This window comes from Salvia splendens, chromosome 12 (assembly GCF_004379255.2).
Source record: "Salvia splendens isolate huo1 chromosome 12, SspV2, whole genome shotgun sequence".
NCBI lineage: Eukaryota > Viridiplantae > Streptophyta > Magnoliopsida > Lamiales > Lamiaceae > Salvia > Salvia splendens.
In genome coordinates this window covers 23,688,133-23,706,267 of record NC_056043.1, presented here as the reverse complement: position 1 = coordinate 23,706,267, position 18,135 = coordinate 23,688,133, and the positions used below count along the sequence as shown (strand labels likewise).

Here is an 18,135-nt window from a genome sequence, read left to right as displayed (position 1 = left end):
TATCCGCGGCCGGAGACCCCTTTCCAATCCAGCCAATCTCCTTTCACCGATGCAGATCGAGACGCACTGGAGACGATGATGGGTCTGCTCAGTACGGGCGTACCGGATATGCCGGCAGCACGCGTGGATACGCCGGTTCCGACGAGAGTCGGCGGGTCCGGTGAGGCGGGTGGAAGCAGTGGCGGCGGGGGCGACGGAAGAGGCGGCAGTGGCAGTGTCAGCGGCGTCGGCAGCGGCGGTGGCGGCTCGGGCAGCGGCAACGAGGCAGCAGCGCCGGCAGCCGTCGGTGGACGGGCCACGCACTACACCAAAGCGGAGTCCATTGTTGTGGCGAGGGCGTGGGATGCCGTCACATCGGACCCCATAGTGGGCACCGATCAGACCGAGGGGAGCTTTTGGAAGCGCGTCCTGTTGGCATACAACGAGTTCAAACCTCGAGGCGCCAAACCACGTGACGGGGAACAGCTCCGCAAAAAGTGGTCTAGGATTCTGAGAGCCACCAAGAGGTTCGCAGGCATATACAAGAACAACCTGCTCAGTGCTGAGAGTGGCCGAAGCGAAGCTGACGTGAAGGCACTGTCTATGACCCAATTAAACACAGAAGGTTGGCCGAAGTTCAACATGTGGGAGGAGTATCTCGTTCTCGAGCACTGTCCGAAATTCAAGGTCATCTGTGCGCAAAAGCGGGCAGGAGCTCCTAGGGCGAAACGTACTAGACACACAACATAGCCGGGGACTACAGGAGCGGCAGCGGCTCGCAATCAATCGACCTCAACGACAAGCAAACCGAAGAGCCCTCCGCTACACACTCTAGGCACCCACGCCCTCCGGGCCAACAAGCCTCTATCCGAAGCGCTAGAGGGGCTGCAGGTGCCTCCCGCCTCTCGTCGGCCGCATCTCACAGCTCGCCTCTATACCGCCATCCATGGCCACTGGTTCCCACGAGGTCTTGAGGGCGAACCTAGATGTGCAGTTGATGAAACAACTGCAAGACAACTGCCGTTTCTACGAGACCGCAACCGACCCGATCACCAAGGGTATATACTACAAGCTCATGTGTCGGATCCAGAATCAGCTGGGTTGTCCGAGGATGCGCGGGGGGGGGGGGCAGCGGGGGAGGTGGCGGAGAAGAGGAGGAGGAATCCGATTCCGCCACCGAATAGACGGTGGCAGTGTTTTTATTTGTATTTTTTTAAAAATGTTCGTTGTATAATTTTCCCGGTTCCATAATACAACGAATATTTGGTCCCAATACTTTTTTTTACATTTCAGTATTACCTCGGTATCTAATTATTTACATTCCGATAATTTTAATTACAATTGATTTAAAATAAACGAAAAATGAAATACAATGAAAAGTGGCTAAAAAAGTGGCGGGTTATTGGAAGTGTCCGGGCTTATAGCTGCGGACACTTTTTTTTGTGGACACGAACAAATAAACTGGGGCTGTGGATAAAAAAAATGGCGGGGCTATTGGGGCTATGGACAAAAATTCGGGGCTATGGACAAAAAACTGGGGCGGGGCTATTGGGCGTGTCCACCTTATAGTGGACACCCTTATAGTGACATCCTTAAATTGCGAAATGAGTTATCCGCAATATCAGCAGAGTGGATTCCATCTGCAATTGCAGCAATCAAAAAGATGATCGCAACATTACTTTACACCTAACCTGCTGGGAAACTGAGAATCACTGATTCCGTCTCCCCAATTCTCACCGTCTCTCAAATTTCTCTCTCTAGGGTTTTCTCAACTGAAATTTTGCGTATCATCATGGAATTGGAGTCCGACGACGATATGCACGATGCCAATGAAGTAGCCTCGCTGGATGAGGATGATGACTACTACAGCGGCGGCGAGGACGACGACAATATGGTCGAAACTGGGGAAGACGAAGAAGAAGACTATTGCTATGACTATGCCGATGAAGAGGACGACGACGCCGCTGATTACGACTTCATCGCCAACTCGGATGACGGCGATGACGCACTCGTCAGTCGCTCGCAGGTTCTACTCGTAGAGCGGCGCTTGCCATGTTGTCTGATTGATTTATTTAGTTGCTGCAATGACAGACGAGTAGCTAATTCGTTCAATTTGCTTGATTCAATGTGATTTAAGCTGGGAACAATTATGTGTGTATGTACATTACAGTCGTGCAAGGTGAAAATTTGGTTCTTTACAAGCCAGTGTCTTCTAATTTTTTTTGGTTTTGTTGGGTGGTTACTAACGTATTTCTGCAGGGAGGGAGATAACTGTAAATTACCGGTTTTTTCCCTGCATATGTAAAGAGCGGGGTTTACTGCTTCCTTTAATCAGAAATGAGGATGTTTGGTGGAATAGAATTTAGCTATTGTGTTCTAGAAACAAGATTGATCAATATAGGAATAATAAGTAAAAACCAAAACTTGAGTTAATATTTGATGAGGTCCAGCTTAGCTTTGAAATTTTATGCTCCTAAACTTGATGTCATTGCAAAGAGTGAGGGTCAGAGAAAGTTCTGTTTTGTAACTAAGAACTTTGAATAATAGTTGTGCTCTTTACTGAGTTACCGTTTGCTTGAAATGCCTTTTTGTATTTATGTTTCCACCCTCCCACTTGAGAAACTCACTGTTGTATGTGCTACAGAAGAATTATACTATCTTAAAAGAGGAAGATATACAAGAACGTCAATTCGAAGACATTACCAAAATATCTACTGTTCTTTCTATTCCACGGGAAGCAGCATGCATACTATTGCGGCGTTATAACTGGTAACTGATTGTACTTTACTCGTAAAACCAAGTTTTTGTAAGGCTAAAATCAAGTTTTGCTAAATTTCCATTAACTTGGGTCTCGAGTAACTTAATTATTTCCTTTAAGAAAGTTGAGGTACCTGGTGTGGGAAAATTGTTTGAAGTGCTTAAATATTTGGAAAATGTCAGATTTTTTTTTCTGTAATACGTATGATCTGGTTGTGTTATTTCAGTTTATACATCTACAAACTATTTTACATTATTGTTTTCAGGAGTGTGAATAACGTGCATGAAGAATGGTTTGCTGACGAAGAAAATGTTCGTAGAGCTGTTGGCATATTGGAGACACCAGTTGTTAAGGCTCCAAATTTTAAGGAAGTAAGTTATCAATTAAGATGATTCCTATCTTTGTTTCCTTTCAGGATGTGTTTCCACATGTGCTTATCTTAATTTGTACTCTAGTAGGTGTCCTGCGGGATCTGTTTTGAGCGCTACACTATTGACAAACTACGAACTCTTGCGTGCTCTCACCTTTTTTGTGACACGTGCTGGAAAGGTTTGTCTATCAGTTGCATACTTCAACTGACTTATTCTTGTAGATACATCAAAAAGGAAAGCTATATCCATATCCGCATCTTTGCATGCCCTTTATTGGATCAATTCAACAGAATTCCCCTAAAGCTGAAACAAACATTTTATCAAAAGAAAATTTTTCTTTCTTTGCTTGTGTTGGAAACTCGGAGAGGGAATTTCATGATCTTCTAAGACACTTTCTTTTTTGATTGAAGCTGGGAGGGGAATTGAGTACAATGGAAAACTCTCAGTGGTTTTACAGAGGGGGCACCATGGCTCCTAAGCCCTAAGGCAATTTAGTATCTTGCCCCCCCCCCCCAGTGTGGTGTTATAATTTATTGACCAGGTGGCAGTTTGAATCCTTGATTGAATATGATTGCTTAACTTAGTTGCATATACATATACACATTCTGTGCAAAATAGATAAAACTGAAGATCGAAACCTGGTTTTGCAAGCAGAAATATAAAGGTGCATGTGAACTCGAAGCAGATATAAGTGTCTTGTACCATGCCCTATTTGGTGGGAACTTAGTTCTAACTGAGATCGGGACTTGCTCAGAGTATAGCTCTTAGGACTCATTAGAAACAATTTGATCGCTACTTATCAATGCTTCTGTTTGTAATTTGCATGTTGTTAATATAGGATAGAATTGATCTAACCAACCTGAACATCTATTAATTGGTATAGTTGCTTAAACAATTGAATGGTAAAGTTCTTCATATATTTCAAATTTGACCTTTATTGTAAACTCAACTATGGTATCATTTATTAGAAAGTTTACATTAGTGTTTGTGTAGAACACATTACTGACTAGGGATGTACACATTGATGTGCATATATTCCTTGGTAGCTACAAGACCCAATAATAAGATACTCCTACTAGTATAAATTATTGGTAGTTGAAAATATTGAACAGATTAATTCTTATTCTGGTAATTGAGGTTGGGTGATTAGGCTGATTGAACTGATGAGTTCTTAATCTGGTAACTGAGGATGGGTGGTTAGGCTAATTTTGTTTTGTTCTAGTGGGAGACTGGGATATACAAGTTGTTTATTATAGTGGAATATATTCAAAAGTTGCTTGGTTTTTGGTTTTGAAGATATGGAGGGTTATTCCTTATGTTTTGATTTCCTTTTGGTGATTTTCAAAAGTGAGCTGGTTTGTGGATTTCGTATGAGGGCTGAAGTAAACAGATTCAGAAGTACTCATTTTTATGTTTAAGGGGTAACCAAACATGATGCCTGAATGGATGCCTTAGAGGTGTTGTAATACATTCACTGTGGTGTCATCTGATAAATCTTTTAGTTTGTCAACCTTGTGATAGGAATGAACGTATTATGGCCAACTTTGTCTTTGACCTCTGAAATGTACACATTGGATTTATCGTCTCTAACGAGAACGATGTGATCTTTGTTATTTTCTGATGAAGTTTATCTCTGCAATGTGTCTCTCTCTTTGAGATTTGCATGTGTGAGTGCTAAATAGTTAAACATAACTGATCTATTACCTGGCTGTACTTTTAGCTTACCTAAGTACTTCCATCAATGATGGTCCTGGATGCTTGGTGCTGAGGTGTCCAGATCCTTCTTGTGGTGCTGCTGTTGGCCAAGATATGATTGACAAGTTAGCTTCCCATGATGATAAGGAGAAGTACCGCCGCTATCTTCTTAGATCTTATGTTGAGGACAGCCGTAAGGTAGACAGATCACCTCTTGAATCCTTGCTAGTCCTGCTGATTTCCGTATGAATCTTTAGGTTACTGCCTTTATACTTTAGATACTAAGTGTAGAAGAATTTATAGCATCATCTTATTGAAAATTAACATCCATAAAAGGCATCATTCTGCAAACTGTATAAGTTACAAAATTGTTACTGCTTCATCTTGATAATAGGCTTATTATGCCTTAGTTAGTTCTCCTCATTCATTTAGGAATGTATTTGGAAGGTCAATTTTCTCTTATCTTCCCTTACAGATTAAGTGGTGCCCTGCTCCTGGTTGTGATTCTGCTGTGGAATATGTTGTTGGTAGTGGAAGCTATGATGTCACTTGCAATTGTTCATATAGCTTCTGTTGGAATGTGAGTTGGGGTTTGTTATGTATTTTACCGTCTTAATTTTCTTCATGAGGATAAGTTATGTAATATGAGCTGTGCTATGATCAGTGCGCAGAAGAAGCTCATCGGCCAGTGGACTGTGAAACTGTGGCGAAGTGGGTTTTGAAAAACAGTGCAGAATCTGAGAACATGAACTGGTATACTACTTCTAGAACGAATCTGGTGAAACTGACATCATAAGTGCGTGTTCATGTAACTAAGATATTTTCTTGGTATGGGTATACATATCAGAGTGTTTATTTCTGAAATGCATGTGTGTCTGAATTTAAAGCAAAGAAGTGGTACTATCATGTGCTGTTAATCTCTAGTATTTTTATTTAAAAATAATCTTCTATTTGCATTATCAATTATCTTGAGTCATGTTGCAGAATATTTTGCGAACTATGTCTTTCTTAGCCATCTAGGTAACATAATTGATGATGTTGAGATGTTATTTGATATTGAGTCATGACTCATGTCAGATTTATACTCTTGCAGCCGGGGTTGTGTATCTCCCTATCAGTTATAGATGTAAATTATTTCTTCCTTAGATGCAAATTTTATGTTTCCTACCTGGGTCTCCATATGATAATTGTATAATGTATATATGGCGTATCAAAAGGCTAGCTCATTACTTTTTACTTACAAGAAGTACATACTTCTTGGTGGTGTTCTTGGCCTTGTAGTTTGTGTCCTCTTTAAAGTTGCAAGATATTATTTACTTATAAGATAGCATAAACGGCATTCCTCATGCTGATTTTGCCATTTTTAGGATATTGGCCAACTCCAAGCCATGACTCATGTCAGATTTATACTCTTGCAGCCGGGGTTGTGTATCTCCCTATCAGTTATAGATGTAAATTATTTCTTCCTTAGATGCAAATTTTATGTTTCCTACCTGGGTCTCCATATGATAATTGTATAATGTATATATGGCGTATCAAAAGGCTAGCTCATTACTTTTTACTTACAAGAAGTACATACTTCTTGGTGGTGTTCTTGGCCTTGTAGTTTGTGTCCTCTTTAAAGTTGCAAGATATTATTTACTTATAAGATAGCATAAACGGCATTCCTCATGCTGATTTTGCCATTTTTAGGATATTGGCCAACTCCAAGCCATGTCCCAAGTGCAAGCGTCCGATTGAGAAGAACCAAGGCTGCATGCACATGACTTGCACTCCACCATGCAAGTTTGAATTTTGCTGGTATGCTTCTCTACTATTCTGCATTTAAACCAAAATATTTTGCGAAATACATATTTCCCTTTGTGTGGCTCTGCAATGGCCCATGGCTGAATTTCTTATCTGTTTCAATCAAATCCCTAATCATAGTAACTACATTGATTTTCTAGAACTGTTCTGCTCATCGGCATTTTATACTTTTTCAGGTTGTGTCTTGGTCAATGGTCAGAGCATGGTGAGACAACTGGAGGTTTCTATGCATGCAACCGTTATGAAGCAGCAAAGCAAGAGGGAGTGGTGTGTAATACAGGCATTTATGTCACCACCATCTTCGCTACATGTCATTTTTTTATGTCAATGTGCATCGAATATTTGTATCTGATTGCTTTCTTTTGACTGAATTGCAAATTGGATCCAGTATGATGACGCAGAAAGGAGGAGAGAGATGGCCAAGAACTCCTTGGAACGATACACTCATTATTATGAGCGATGGGCATCCAACCAATCGGTATGCAAGTCAATTCACAGTTATCTCATAAATCCTAAAGGACATTGTTTCTGTAATATAATTGCTTATATTTAGTCATCAGCCTCTTTTGAGTACTTAGTGCATTAGCATGAAGATTCCAGTTGAGAGATAGGTTTTCAATCAGACCAAGGCCAAGCACATGAAAATAATTTACTCTAAAATTTAAGATAAAGAGGCTGTACAGGAAGAAGATGAAATTGTGACCACAAATGTGGAGATCTACTTGAATCTAATCATTTTTTTATTTTGTGTTATGGAAGTGCTCAGAAAGTCAACATCTAACTATTTAGCTTAGTCTTAAATTCTGATTGGCTAGAAAGCTATGTATCCTTCATTCCTTTGACCTATTACTATGAAGAAGCTTGGAAGAAATGATTTCTGTGATCATATGAAAGTCATTGTAACTGTTTGGCATTGACATTTAACTAGTTCAATACTATATGTGGATACTGCCCCCATTCACTAACATATCCCAATTTTCCATATCTTTCTTTACATTATAAAGTTCGTTTTGGGATGTTTCTTGGTGTGTGTCTCTGACTCATATTTATGAATGGACTCAATATGAGTAGTGATAGAAGTTTGGTATCCTTTTACCCAGCAGACAGTTTCTGTAGTGGGTTCTCTAGGTCTGCGCTCAGTTGGATCAATTGGGATTGGCTCACTTCCCTTTTGAAAACTACCTCCAAGTTTTTTTTTATATATTTTTTATTGTCACCTAAAGATTATCATAAGTTATTGAACCTATTTTGTCATTCCATCATCATCACAATGAACTTCCATGCTGTTTCCTTTTTTTGAGTCTTGAGTTATTTTTTCCTTTTTCTGCATAACATGCAACTTTAAGCAAATTCAATGCAGTCAAGGCAAAAGGCACTGGCGGATCTGCATCAAATGGAAAGTGTACATGTAAGGATTTCCATCCTCCATTAGTCTATCTGTCTATGTCTCCAAATGATAATGGATGAATGTTGTGTTTCTCTATCTGTCTCCATTATGATTGTTTAGAAAGAATAGTCATTCAGGATCTGCTACAAAAAGTGACATCAGATACTGAGCACTTAATCTATCTTGTAAAGCATTCCTGCTTGTTTAGAGGATGGGATCAATGTTGTCAATGGAATATGGCTGTCGGCATGGTGGGATATGGCAGTTGTTAAATATACAAATAAAAATATTATTAATGTATGTAAAAATAAGAAATATAAAATGCAAAAAATAGGATATGATAGAAACATAATATCTCAAATCTCAGAACAATAATTCAATTCTTAGCACAGTAATTATAGCCACAAACCAATGCATATTTGAATTCTTCTTCCATGGAGAAAACTTTTTGTTTTCCTCTTTCAAGAAAATATTAAAATCCTTCTTCGTTTGAAGCTAATGAAGTGTTGCCTAGGTATCTATAAAATTAACTCCTCAATTCTCCCTGTGGCCACCTAAAAGGAGGTTTTGATGACTACATTAAGTGAATGAGGAGTTCCCTTTGCTTAGTTTCCCTATCAAAGGACACTTACAAACAGTGGTACTCGCAGGAATTTCAAACTGGGGGCCCCAAATCACATAACACAAGAAAAATGAAAATATGTAATAATGGAGTGCTCATTTCAGTTGGAAGAAGCTCGGCTAGAAAGGAGTTCGGTAAGCTCGGCTTACCGAGCTGGAACTAGCCTGGAACTAGCCGAGAAGAAGAAGGCAGAAGTCGGTAAGCTCAGCGGTAAGGAAGCTCGGTAAGGAAGCTCGGTAAGGAAGCTCGGCGTTGAGCTGGAATGAGCCGAGAAGGAAGAGTTCGGTTGTAAGCCGAGAAGGAGTTCGGTCTTGAGCCGAGGAAGGAGTTCGGTCTTGAACCGAGGAAGGAGTTCGGTCTTGAACCGAGAAGGAAGAAGCAACCTAGCCGAACTAGCCGTTGGAGCAGCAGTTAGTTAGCTGAGATGTAGCGGTTATTCTTCTTGCTTTCTTGATTCTTCTTGTAGTTAGTTAGTAGCAGTTGCTACTTGATTGTAGAGCTTTAAATAGCTCACCGTGTATGTAGTTTAGAGTAGAGTTTAATCAATAAAGAGTTTTCCAGTTTTCTCTCCAAGATTATCATCTTCAATACTCAAAGTGTGAGTGTGTGTGTTTTCTGCATTGTGTGATCTCATACAACAGTGAGTGTGTGTGTGATCTTATTGAGTGTGTGTAAGCCTTGTGTGTGCGAATCCTAACAAGTGGCGCCGTCTGTGGGAAAGGGATATTGAAGTTGATTTGCAAAGGATCAAACGGTTTCAGAGATGGCAGCAAGGCTTGATGCAGAAAAGTTCACAGGCAAGAATGATTATGGCCTGTGGAAGATGAAGATGAAGGCGGTTTTAATTCAACAAGGCTTGGCGGCAGTTCTTGCAAAACCAGAGGAGAAAGGAAAGGCTCCAGTGCTTGATGAAAAAGCTCAGGCAAAGATGGAGGAGATGCAGCTCAAGGCACATTCTGCAGTGATTCTGTGCCTTGGAGATAAGGTCTTGAGGGAAGTTCAAGAAGCCAAGACTGCGGTGGAGATCTTGGACAAGTTAGATGAAGTTTACTTGGCCAAATCCTTGGCTAACCGGCTGTATCTCAAGAAGAGGCTGTATGCCTATAGTTTTTCTGGAGATAGGTCCATCATTGAGCAGCTAGAGGAGTTCAACAAGATCATTGATGACCTGGGATCTGTTGATGTCAAGATCTCAGATGAGGATAAGGCCATTCTCACATTGAATGCCTTGCCTAGCTCGTATGACCAGCTAAGTGATGCAATTATCTATGGAAGAGATAAACCTATCACCTATGCAGAAGTCTATTCAGCCTTGATGGCCAAAGAACTCCAGAAGACAGCCAACAGAGGCTCTGCAAGCTCCAATGTTCAAGCTGCAGAGGCCTTGAATGTGAAGAAGTTCAAGAAGCAGAACTTCAAGAAGAAGTTTGAGGGCCCTAAACCCTCAAGTTCTGATGCTCAGAAGGAAACCAGAGCTTGCTATTGGTGCAAGAAACCTGGACATTTGAAGAAAGATTGTCATGCATGGAAGAGAAAGATGGCCTCTGAGGGACACAATCAATCTGATTGTGTGGAGAGTGCTGATCCCCCGGCTCAACTCATGAATATCAGTGATAGTGGGGTCAGTCATAGGTGGATAATGGACTCGGGGTGCAGCTTCCATATGTGCCCCAATAGAAGCTGGTTTCATGATCTTCAAGAAGCATCGGGTACGGTTGTTCTTGGTAATAATCACATTTGTCAGATCAAAGGAATAGGGAAGGTAAAGCTAAGCCTACAAGATGGCTCTATAAAGATCCTAACTGGGGTGAGGTATATTCCAGAAGTGAAGAGGAACCTCATCTCATTGGGAATGCTGGAGCAGAAAGGGTTCACCATATTGATGAGTCAAGGAAAATTGTTTGTGAAATCTGGAGATGCAGTGATGATGGAGGCTGACAGAGAGCATATTCTCTATTATCTGAAGGCTAAGGCTGTTGATGGAGAAAGCAATGCAGTGTCAGATGATTCCATAATGCTATGGCACAAGAGATTGGGCCACCCAGCTGAAGGAAGCTTGAAAGAACTCATCAAGAAGGGTCTGATCTCTGGAGATTTCAACAAGATGGACCCCTGTGAGCAGTGTATACTTGGAAAGGCTAAGAAGGCACCCTATCCTACAGGTATTCACTCTTCTACAGCCCCTTTAGACTACATACATAGTGATCTTTGGGGGCCTTCACCGGTGTGTTCAATTGGTGGAGGAAAGTATTATTTAGCTATCATTGATGACTATACAAGGAAGTTGTGGGTATATATTCTTAAAGAAAAATCTGAAACACTCACAAAGTTCAAGATATGGTGTAAGGAGGTTGAGCTAGAGAAGGGTAGAAGTGTTAAATGCTTAAGGACAGACAATGGCCTAGAGTTCTTGTCTGCTGAGTTTGATCTGTTTTGTAAAGAGAAGGGTATGAAGAGGCACCGGACTGTTCCTGGTAATCCTCAGCAAAATGGTGTTGTGGAGAGGATGAATAGGACAATCCTAGAGAGGGTGAGGTGCCTACTTCTTGGTTCTGGTTTGAGCAGCAGATTCTGGGGTGAGGCTGTGTATACAGCAGCCTATCTCATCAATAAATGCCCATCTACTGCCCTGAAATCTGAAACTCCTGATTACATGTGGTATGGAGCTCATAGTGACTACTCAAAATACAAGGTGTTTGGGTGTGCAGCCTATGCTCATGCTAGGCAAAGTAAGCTTGAAGCTAGGGCTCTGAAATGTATCTTGCTGGGGTATCAGAGGGGTGTTAAGGGGTATAGGCTCTGGTGTATTGAGCCCGGTAAGCAGAAGGTCTTGGTGAGTAGGGATGTGGTGTTCTTGGAGGATCAGATGCCATACCTGAAAGATAAGCTGGACTCCAGTGAAGATGAGGGTGATTTCTTCAAGGTGGAGCCTGTGGGGGTTGGCCTAGGAGCAGGTGGAGTTATTGACTCAGGGAGTGAGTCTGATTCAGATAAAGAAGAGGCTCCAACTCAGGGCAACCAGGCTGGTGAGTCTATATCAGACTCTATCAGAGACTATCAGCTTGCAAGAGACAGAGTTAGAAGAGAAACAAGGCCACCAACAAAGTTCTCTGATGTTGTGTATTATGCTCTGTGTGCAGCTGAAAGTATTGATGGTGCAGATCCACTCACATATAAAGAAGCTATGCAGAGCAAAGATAGAGAAAGATGGATTGAAGCCATGAATGAGGAAATAGAGTCTTTACTCAAGAACAAAACATGGATTTTGGTGGACAAATCCAAGCTGAATACAGATGGAAAGGAGAGGAAGCTGATCAGTTGCAAGTGGTTGTTTAAAAAGAAGGTAGAGACCACTGATAAAGACAGAATCAGGTTCAAGGCAAGGCTGGTGGCTAGAGGCGTTACACAGCAAGAGGGAATCGATTTCAATGAAGTGTTTGCACCTGTTGTGAAGCACACTTCGATTAGGATTCTATTGGCTGTGGTGAATCAGCTTGACTGGGAGCTACAACAGCTTGATGTGAAGACAGCCTTCCTAAATGGAGATCTAGAGGAAACTATCTTCATGGAACAGCCAGAGGGCTATGTAAAGATTGGAGAAGAAGGCAAGGTGTGCCTGTTACAGAAAAGTCTTTATGGACTTAAGCAAAGTCCTAGACAGTGGAATAAGAAGTTTGATGCACAGATGAAGAAGATTGGCTTCTCCAAGTCAGAATATGATGATTGCATTTACATCAAGAAGGCAGGCAAGACCCCCATTGCCTACCTATTACTCTATGTGGATGATATGCTACTTGCAGGGCCTTCTATGACAGAAATTCAGAAAGTTAAACAAGATCTGAAGTCAAGCTTTGAAATGAAGGATCTAGGAGAGTCAAGGAAGATCCTAGGCATACATATTCAGAGAGATAGAGGCTGCAAGAAGCTGTGGATGCTGCAAACTGACTATATTGAGAAAGTTTTGCAGAGATTCAAAATGGAAAATGCAAAAGCTGCATCAACTCCTCTGTCCCAGAGTTTTAAGCTTTCAAAGGAGCAGGCCCCTAAAACTAAGCAAGAGGCTGATGAGATGGAGGCTATCCCTTATGCTAGTGTGGTTGGAAGTGTTATGTACACTATGATTTGTACAAGACCAGATTTGGCTCATGCTATCTCAGTGACTAGCAGATACATGGCAGACCCGGGGAAGGAGCATTGGAATGCTCTTAAGTGGATATTGAGGTACATGAAGTCAACTAAGGACTGGGGGATTGTGTTCAATGGCTGGGAAGGTGAATCTGAGGAGGTTGTGCAGGGCTATTGTGATGCAGACTATGCTGCAAACCTGGACAACAGAAAGTCCCAAACAGGTTTTTTTTTTTACCATGTTTGGAACTGTAATCAGCTGGAAGTCAGGGTTGCAAAGTGTTGTTACTCTCTCAACAACAGAATCAGAGTATATAGCTCTCACTGCAGCTGTACAGGAGAGTTTTTGGATTCAGGGAGTGATTTCTGACTTTGGTTTTGACCAAAAGACAATGGTGATTCATTGTGACAGCAGCTCAGCTATGTGCTTGGCTAAACATCCGGGTTTTCATGAAAGGAGCAAGCACATAGACATAAAGTTGCATTTCATTAGAGATGAGATTGAAAAGGGGAGAGTGAAGGTAATTAAGATTAACACCTTGCACAATCCGGCTGACATGCTAACAAAGTCTCTAGGTAGAGACAAGTTTGATCATTGCAAGAAATTGATCAATGTTTGTGCAAGAACTGAGATGAGCCCTCAGGTGGAGAATTGTAATAATGGAGTGCTCATTTCAGTTGGAAGAAGCTCGGCTAGAAAGGAGTTCGGTAAGCTCGGCTTACCGAGCTGGAACTAGCCGAGAAGAAGAAGGCAGAAGTCGGTAAGCTCAGCGGTAAGGAAGCTCGGTAAGGAAGCTCGGTAAGGAAGCTCGGCGTTGAGCTGGAATGAGCCGAGAAGGAAGAGTTCGGTTGTAAGCCGAGAAGGAGTTCGGTCTTGAGCCGAGGAAGGAGTTCGGTCTTGAACCGAGGAAGGAGTTCGGTCTTGAACCGAGAAGGAAGAAGCAACCTAGCCGAACTAGCCGTTGGAGCAGCAGTTAGTTAGCTGAGATGTAGCGGTTATTCTTCTTGCTTTCTTGATTCTTCTTGTAGTTAGTTAGTAGCAGTTGCTACTTGATTGTAGAGCTTTAAATAGCTCACCGTGTATGTAGTTTAGAGTAGAGTTTAATCAATAAAGAGTTTTCCAGTTTTCTCTCCAAGATTATCATCTTCAATACTCAAAGTGTGAGTGTGTGTGTTTTCTGCATTGTGTGATCTCATACAACAGTGAGTGTGTGTGTGATCTTATTGAGTGTGTGTAAGCCTTGTGTGTGCGAATCCTAACAAAATATATAGAGGAAAAAATAGAAATTATAAATCAACAGCTTTAGGAATCAAACTCAAGCCTTCAAATCAAATGATTCTACAAGCTATTCCTAGACCACATGCACTGAAACTAGAATACATAAATTTATGGATACATATTACCTATAGCTAAAGCTAAAATTGTTGGGGCTCCGGCACTGCTTACAAATGCCGATAATCTACCAAATATTTCATCATGGTATAACTGTTTGTGCATTTTTGGAAAATCAAGAGAACTAAACCAGTTTTAGGAGTTCCGTAGTCTTGTGCTTTCTGTGGTCTCTGGGGATCATCACCATTGCTAAAATATCCAAAATTGAATCATACGAGGTCTTATTCACCCCCTTGTATTGCTCTATAAATTCCCCCCACCCCCTTGCAATTTGGTTTTGTGATGTTCATTCATTTTCCAATCCAGCTTGAGAAGCTTAGTGAAGTTCATTCCCAGCCTGAGTCACAACTGAAGTTTGTTATTGAAGCTTGGCAACAGGTAAGTTCTGGACAAGTACTCTAAGTTAATAAGATACTTAATATATATATATCCATCTTTTCCTTTTTGTTTGATTATGAGAGTACATATTTAGTTGTGAATAGAATTGTTTCCAGCTCTTTGGTATCATTGTGTCTTGTCTAAATATTTTACATATGCAGTTAGAAACTGCCTCCATTGGTCCATTGGTGCCTTACTTGCTCTTGCAGCATAGTGTACTTTTCATGTGAACAGATGGTCCTTATTTTCTATATTACCTGGAAAGTTTTGTATCTGACTCTGCTTTCTCCGAAGGCATTATATTTTTCCATTTTTTGTTTAATTTCTTTTATGTATACTGATGCATGAACTTTGGACAATTGTGCAGATTGTTGAATGCAGGAGGGTTCTAAAATGGACGTATGCATATGGATATTATCTACCTGAGGTTGAACATACAAAAAAACAGTTCTTTGAGTATTTGCAAGGTATTTCTACATTCTCTTGTAACCTGTTTGTGCTTTTGAATGAACTCCTGGGTCATTTATGTGATTTTAATGTGACCACCCAAATATTTATATCTCTAGGGGAGGCGGAAGCTGGTCTGGAGAGGCTTCATCAATGTGCAGAGAAAGAGCTAATGAATTACCTGAATTCCGAGGGGCCATCAAAAGATTTTAATGACTTCCGCACCAAACTTGCTGGCCTGACAAGGTAGTTTGTGGTTGCATCAAGAAGTATGTGATTATTGATGTTTTGAGACTCAGAGCTGTGGCGTTGTCTCTTTGGGAATTCTTGCATGTCTGTCTTATGTTGAATTTTTCTTTGCCAAGTCGACAACCTCTTACTTGTCTAGATCTTAAATCTTAGTACTTCCTTCGTCCATAAAAATTTAGTTTATTCTCAATCTCCAGTCACTAGTTTATTCTCATCTCCAGTCGTTGTCCTTGTATATGCTGAGTTATCTAATTGAAGTTAAGACTTAAGATGACATGTTTTGAACTAATTTAGATTAATGTTTATGTGGTGTCAGTGGGAGCTTATTTTACTCTTGTAAGAGTGATTTGTTCTAATTTATACCCCCTATCTTCTCAGTGTGATGAATCTCGTTTGTTTATCTTTTCTTTCTAGTGTCTAATGCTTTCAGTCCATGAGAAGGTTGGAATTATGCATGTAACTGATGCCTTGTTTGTCAGTATAAGTTTTTACTATATGTATATTTTGAACGAGGATATGACTTTTTAGTTCGTTTTTACAGCGTGACACGGAACTACTTTGAAAACCTGGTTAGAGCACTGGAGAATGGGCTTTCAGATGTAGATTCACAGGCAGTATGCAACAAGATGAGCTCAAAAACTGCAGCAGGAACTAGCAAGAGCAAAGGGGGAAGAGGGAAAGGGTCTTCCAAGACGGGCACATCAGTCAGAAATGCAGATGATTCTGGAAGTTGGGCATGCGATAAGTGTACATATATGAATGCTCGATCTGCAGCTGCATGTCAGGTTTGTAACCACCGCAATTGAGTTATGCTCTGGATGCACCAAACAGAAACCTCCTCAGTAGCCTGTTTTGTTGGAGATGCACAGGATTGACGACAGTAGCTGTTAATTATTGGGTTCGGGAAAAATGTGTGGGGTGGGTGTTGTTTGTATATAGTCTGTATTATGCTAAAATGGAAGTTACCTTGTTGCATAGATACATTAGAGAAAAGAAAAAGAAAAAATAAATGTGACGATGTTCAGGCTTAATGATATGCTGCTGCATGATGATGTGCTTGTGATAAACTTAATTCTCTTTCCATTACTGTAGATTTGATGCTTCGCCGTCGTATGGTAGAAGCATTAGCTTCGCGGTTTGTTCTACTCCGGGGGAAAAATAATATCAAAGGTTCCCAATGTGAAACTTCTTGTTAGTTTGCAAATTTAGTAATAGTGCGTTTTAGACCCAAGTTTGGTGAACATGTTTTTGAAGATGAGATTGCTGAACCAGGATGAATCAGATCCATGGAACTACAAATAAGTAAGGCAGACCAGATCATCTCTCTTCGAAAGAGGCGATATTTGAGTTACAGACCATGCTAGATAAGAAGGTATATGACTTTATAATCCTACCCAAAGGTTGTAAAGGCATGGGGAGAAAATGGATCTACAAGTGAAAGCGAAAGAGAGGCCTTGATTGAAAGCACGACTAGTGGCAAATAGTTATACCCAGAGAGAAGATATCAATTACGAAGAGTTTTTCGCTGTTAGCTATGCTCAGTCAATACGCACGCTACTGTGGATATCATCCTATTTGGATTGATAAGTTTGACAAATGGATGTCAAGACAATTTTCCTTAATGCGAGGAGATCATCTAAATGAAGCAATTAGGGTACTCCAAATCAAAGGAAAAGAGCATAAGGTCTAAAAGCTCAAGTACATTTATGGACTAAAGCAAACTTCTAGATCGTGAAACTTATGTTTTGATCAAGTGAAAGCCCTATGGATTTGATAAGTGCCTTGATAGAAGATGTTTTAGACATAATGGTAAGATTATTCATTTAGTTTGAGATGAAGGATGTAAGATAAGTCAGACATACGAGATCCTTGGATCAAAAGATCACGAGGAAATGATGTGGTGTTTATCTTTGATAAACCGTATGCATATGTTCTAAGAAAGAGTTCTTACGTTTTAGACAAAAAATCACCTTATTGAATGACATGTGTCCTAAAACACTTGTTGAGATAGATAAGATGATGTGCATCAGGCAAATATCTTTGTTGTTGTTGGTATGATAGCGATCAGTCTAACTCAGGTCGTGGAGATTGGATTATGGTGAAAAAAAAAACATATTAAACAGATGAAATGACCAAGGAATACTATACGTTAGTTTACCAGACAAACAATCTATGTAAGTTGGTTTGGTTTACACTTGATTTATAGTAGCTCCAGTAATTGAAATTTGAAAAGTCTATTTTGTGTCTACTTTGGGAGGTGGAATGGAATCGTAACTGAGAGAAGTGTTAGGTTGAATTTGAATACATCACAATCTCTACCATGTTGAATATGTGATAGCATCAGAAGAAACAGTAAAAAAGGTTGTGTAGCTCATAACCTTTTTAGAGGATTTATACGTTTTTATTAATTATACCATCTTAAATTAGATCTTTATCTCTCGAATTTATCAATTGTAGTCATTATAACCATCAATAATTTATACCATATTCTAGAATATCGATGAATTTTATTTTTTTACCTCGCTAGCTACACTCAACATCCACACAAGTATGCAACCAACCTTCTAAGAGCATCTCCACGGGAAGAAGGTATATAGAAAATATATATTATGTATTTACCTTCTTACAAAGTGAAATATATCATTCCAAAGGGAAAAGGTATATAGAAAGATAAATTATTTTTAAAAAATAAAATAATAGTACAAAATGCATTAAAAAATATAAAGTGTAATACATTCTCAAATACATTTCTCCTCGGAGAAGGGTTTCTCATGAAAAGAAGGCAAATATGGTAGTTATAAGATTTTACATCTCCATTGATGGGGAGGTAGAGATACCTCTTCAAAAATGGGAAAAAGGTATAATACCTTCTCAAATACCTCCCTCCTTGGAGAAAGATTTTTCATGAAAAAAAAGATAAATATG

The 18,135-nt window shown here is 40.2% G+C and overlaps 1 protein-coding gene across 1 annotated transcript; it reads left to right on the top strand.

The window, feature by feature from the left end:
* The first annotated feature begins 1,596 nt into the window (after nucleotides 1-1,596).
* On the top strand, nucleotides 1,597-16,277 carry LOC121758876 (probable E3 ubiquitin-protein ligase ARI8). Its single transcript, XM_042154302.1, has 15 exons — nucleotides 1,597-2,005; nucleotides 2,624-2,748; nucleotides 3,003-3,108; nucleotides 3,196-3,286; nucleotides 4,829-5,001; nucleotides 5,279-5,383; nucleotides 5,468-5,556; nucleotides 6,496-6,603; nucleotides 6,786-6,876; nucleotides 6,998-7,087; nucleotides 7,970-8,017; nucleotides 14,443-14,514; nucleotides 14,882-14,981; nucleotides 15,081-15,207; nucleotides 15,752-16,277. The coding sequence occupies exons 1-15, from the start codon at nucleotides 1,772-1,774 to the stop codon at nucleotides 16,014-16,016; spliced, it is 1,824 nt and encodes a 607-aa protein (XP_042010236.1). The 5' UTR covers nucleotides 1,597-1,771; the 3' UTR covers nucleotides 16,017-16,277.
* The last annotated feature ends 1,858 nt before the right edge of the window (nucleotides 16,278-18,135 follow it).

Excerpts from the sequence above, each read along its gene's own strand:
- LOC121758876 (XM_042154302.1), top strand. The coding sequence starts at position 1,772 with ATGGAATTGGAGTCCGACGACGATATGCACGATGCCAATGAAGTAGCC. Across the intron at positions 5,557-6,495 it reads GAATCTGAGAACATGAACTG|GATATTGGCCAACTCCAAGC; the intron begins GTATACTACTTC and ends TGCCATTTTTAG. Across the intron at positions 7,088-7,969 it reads GATGGGCATCCAACCAATCG|TCAAGGCAAAAGGCACTGGC; the intron begins GTATGCAAGTCA and ends AATTCAATGCAG.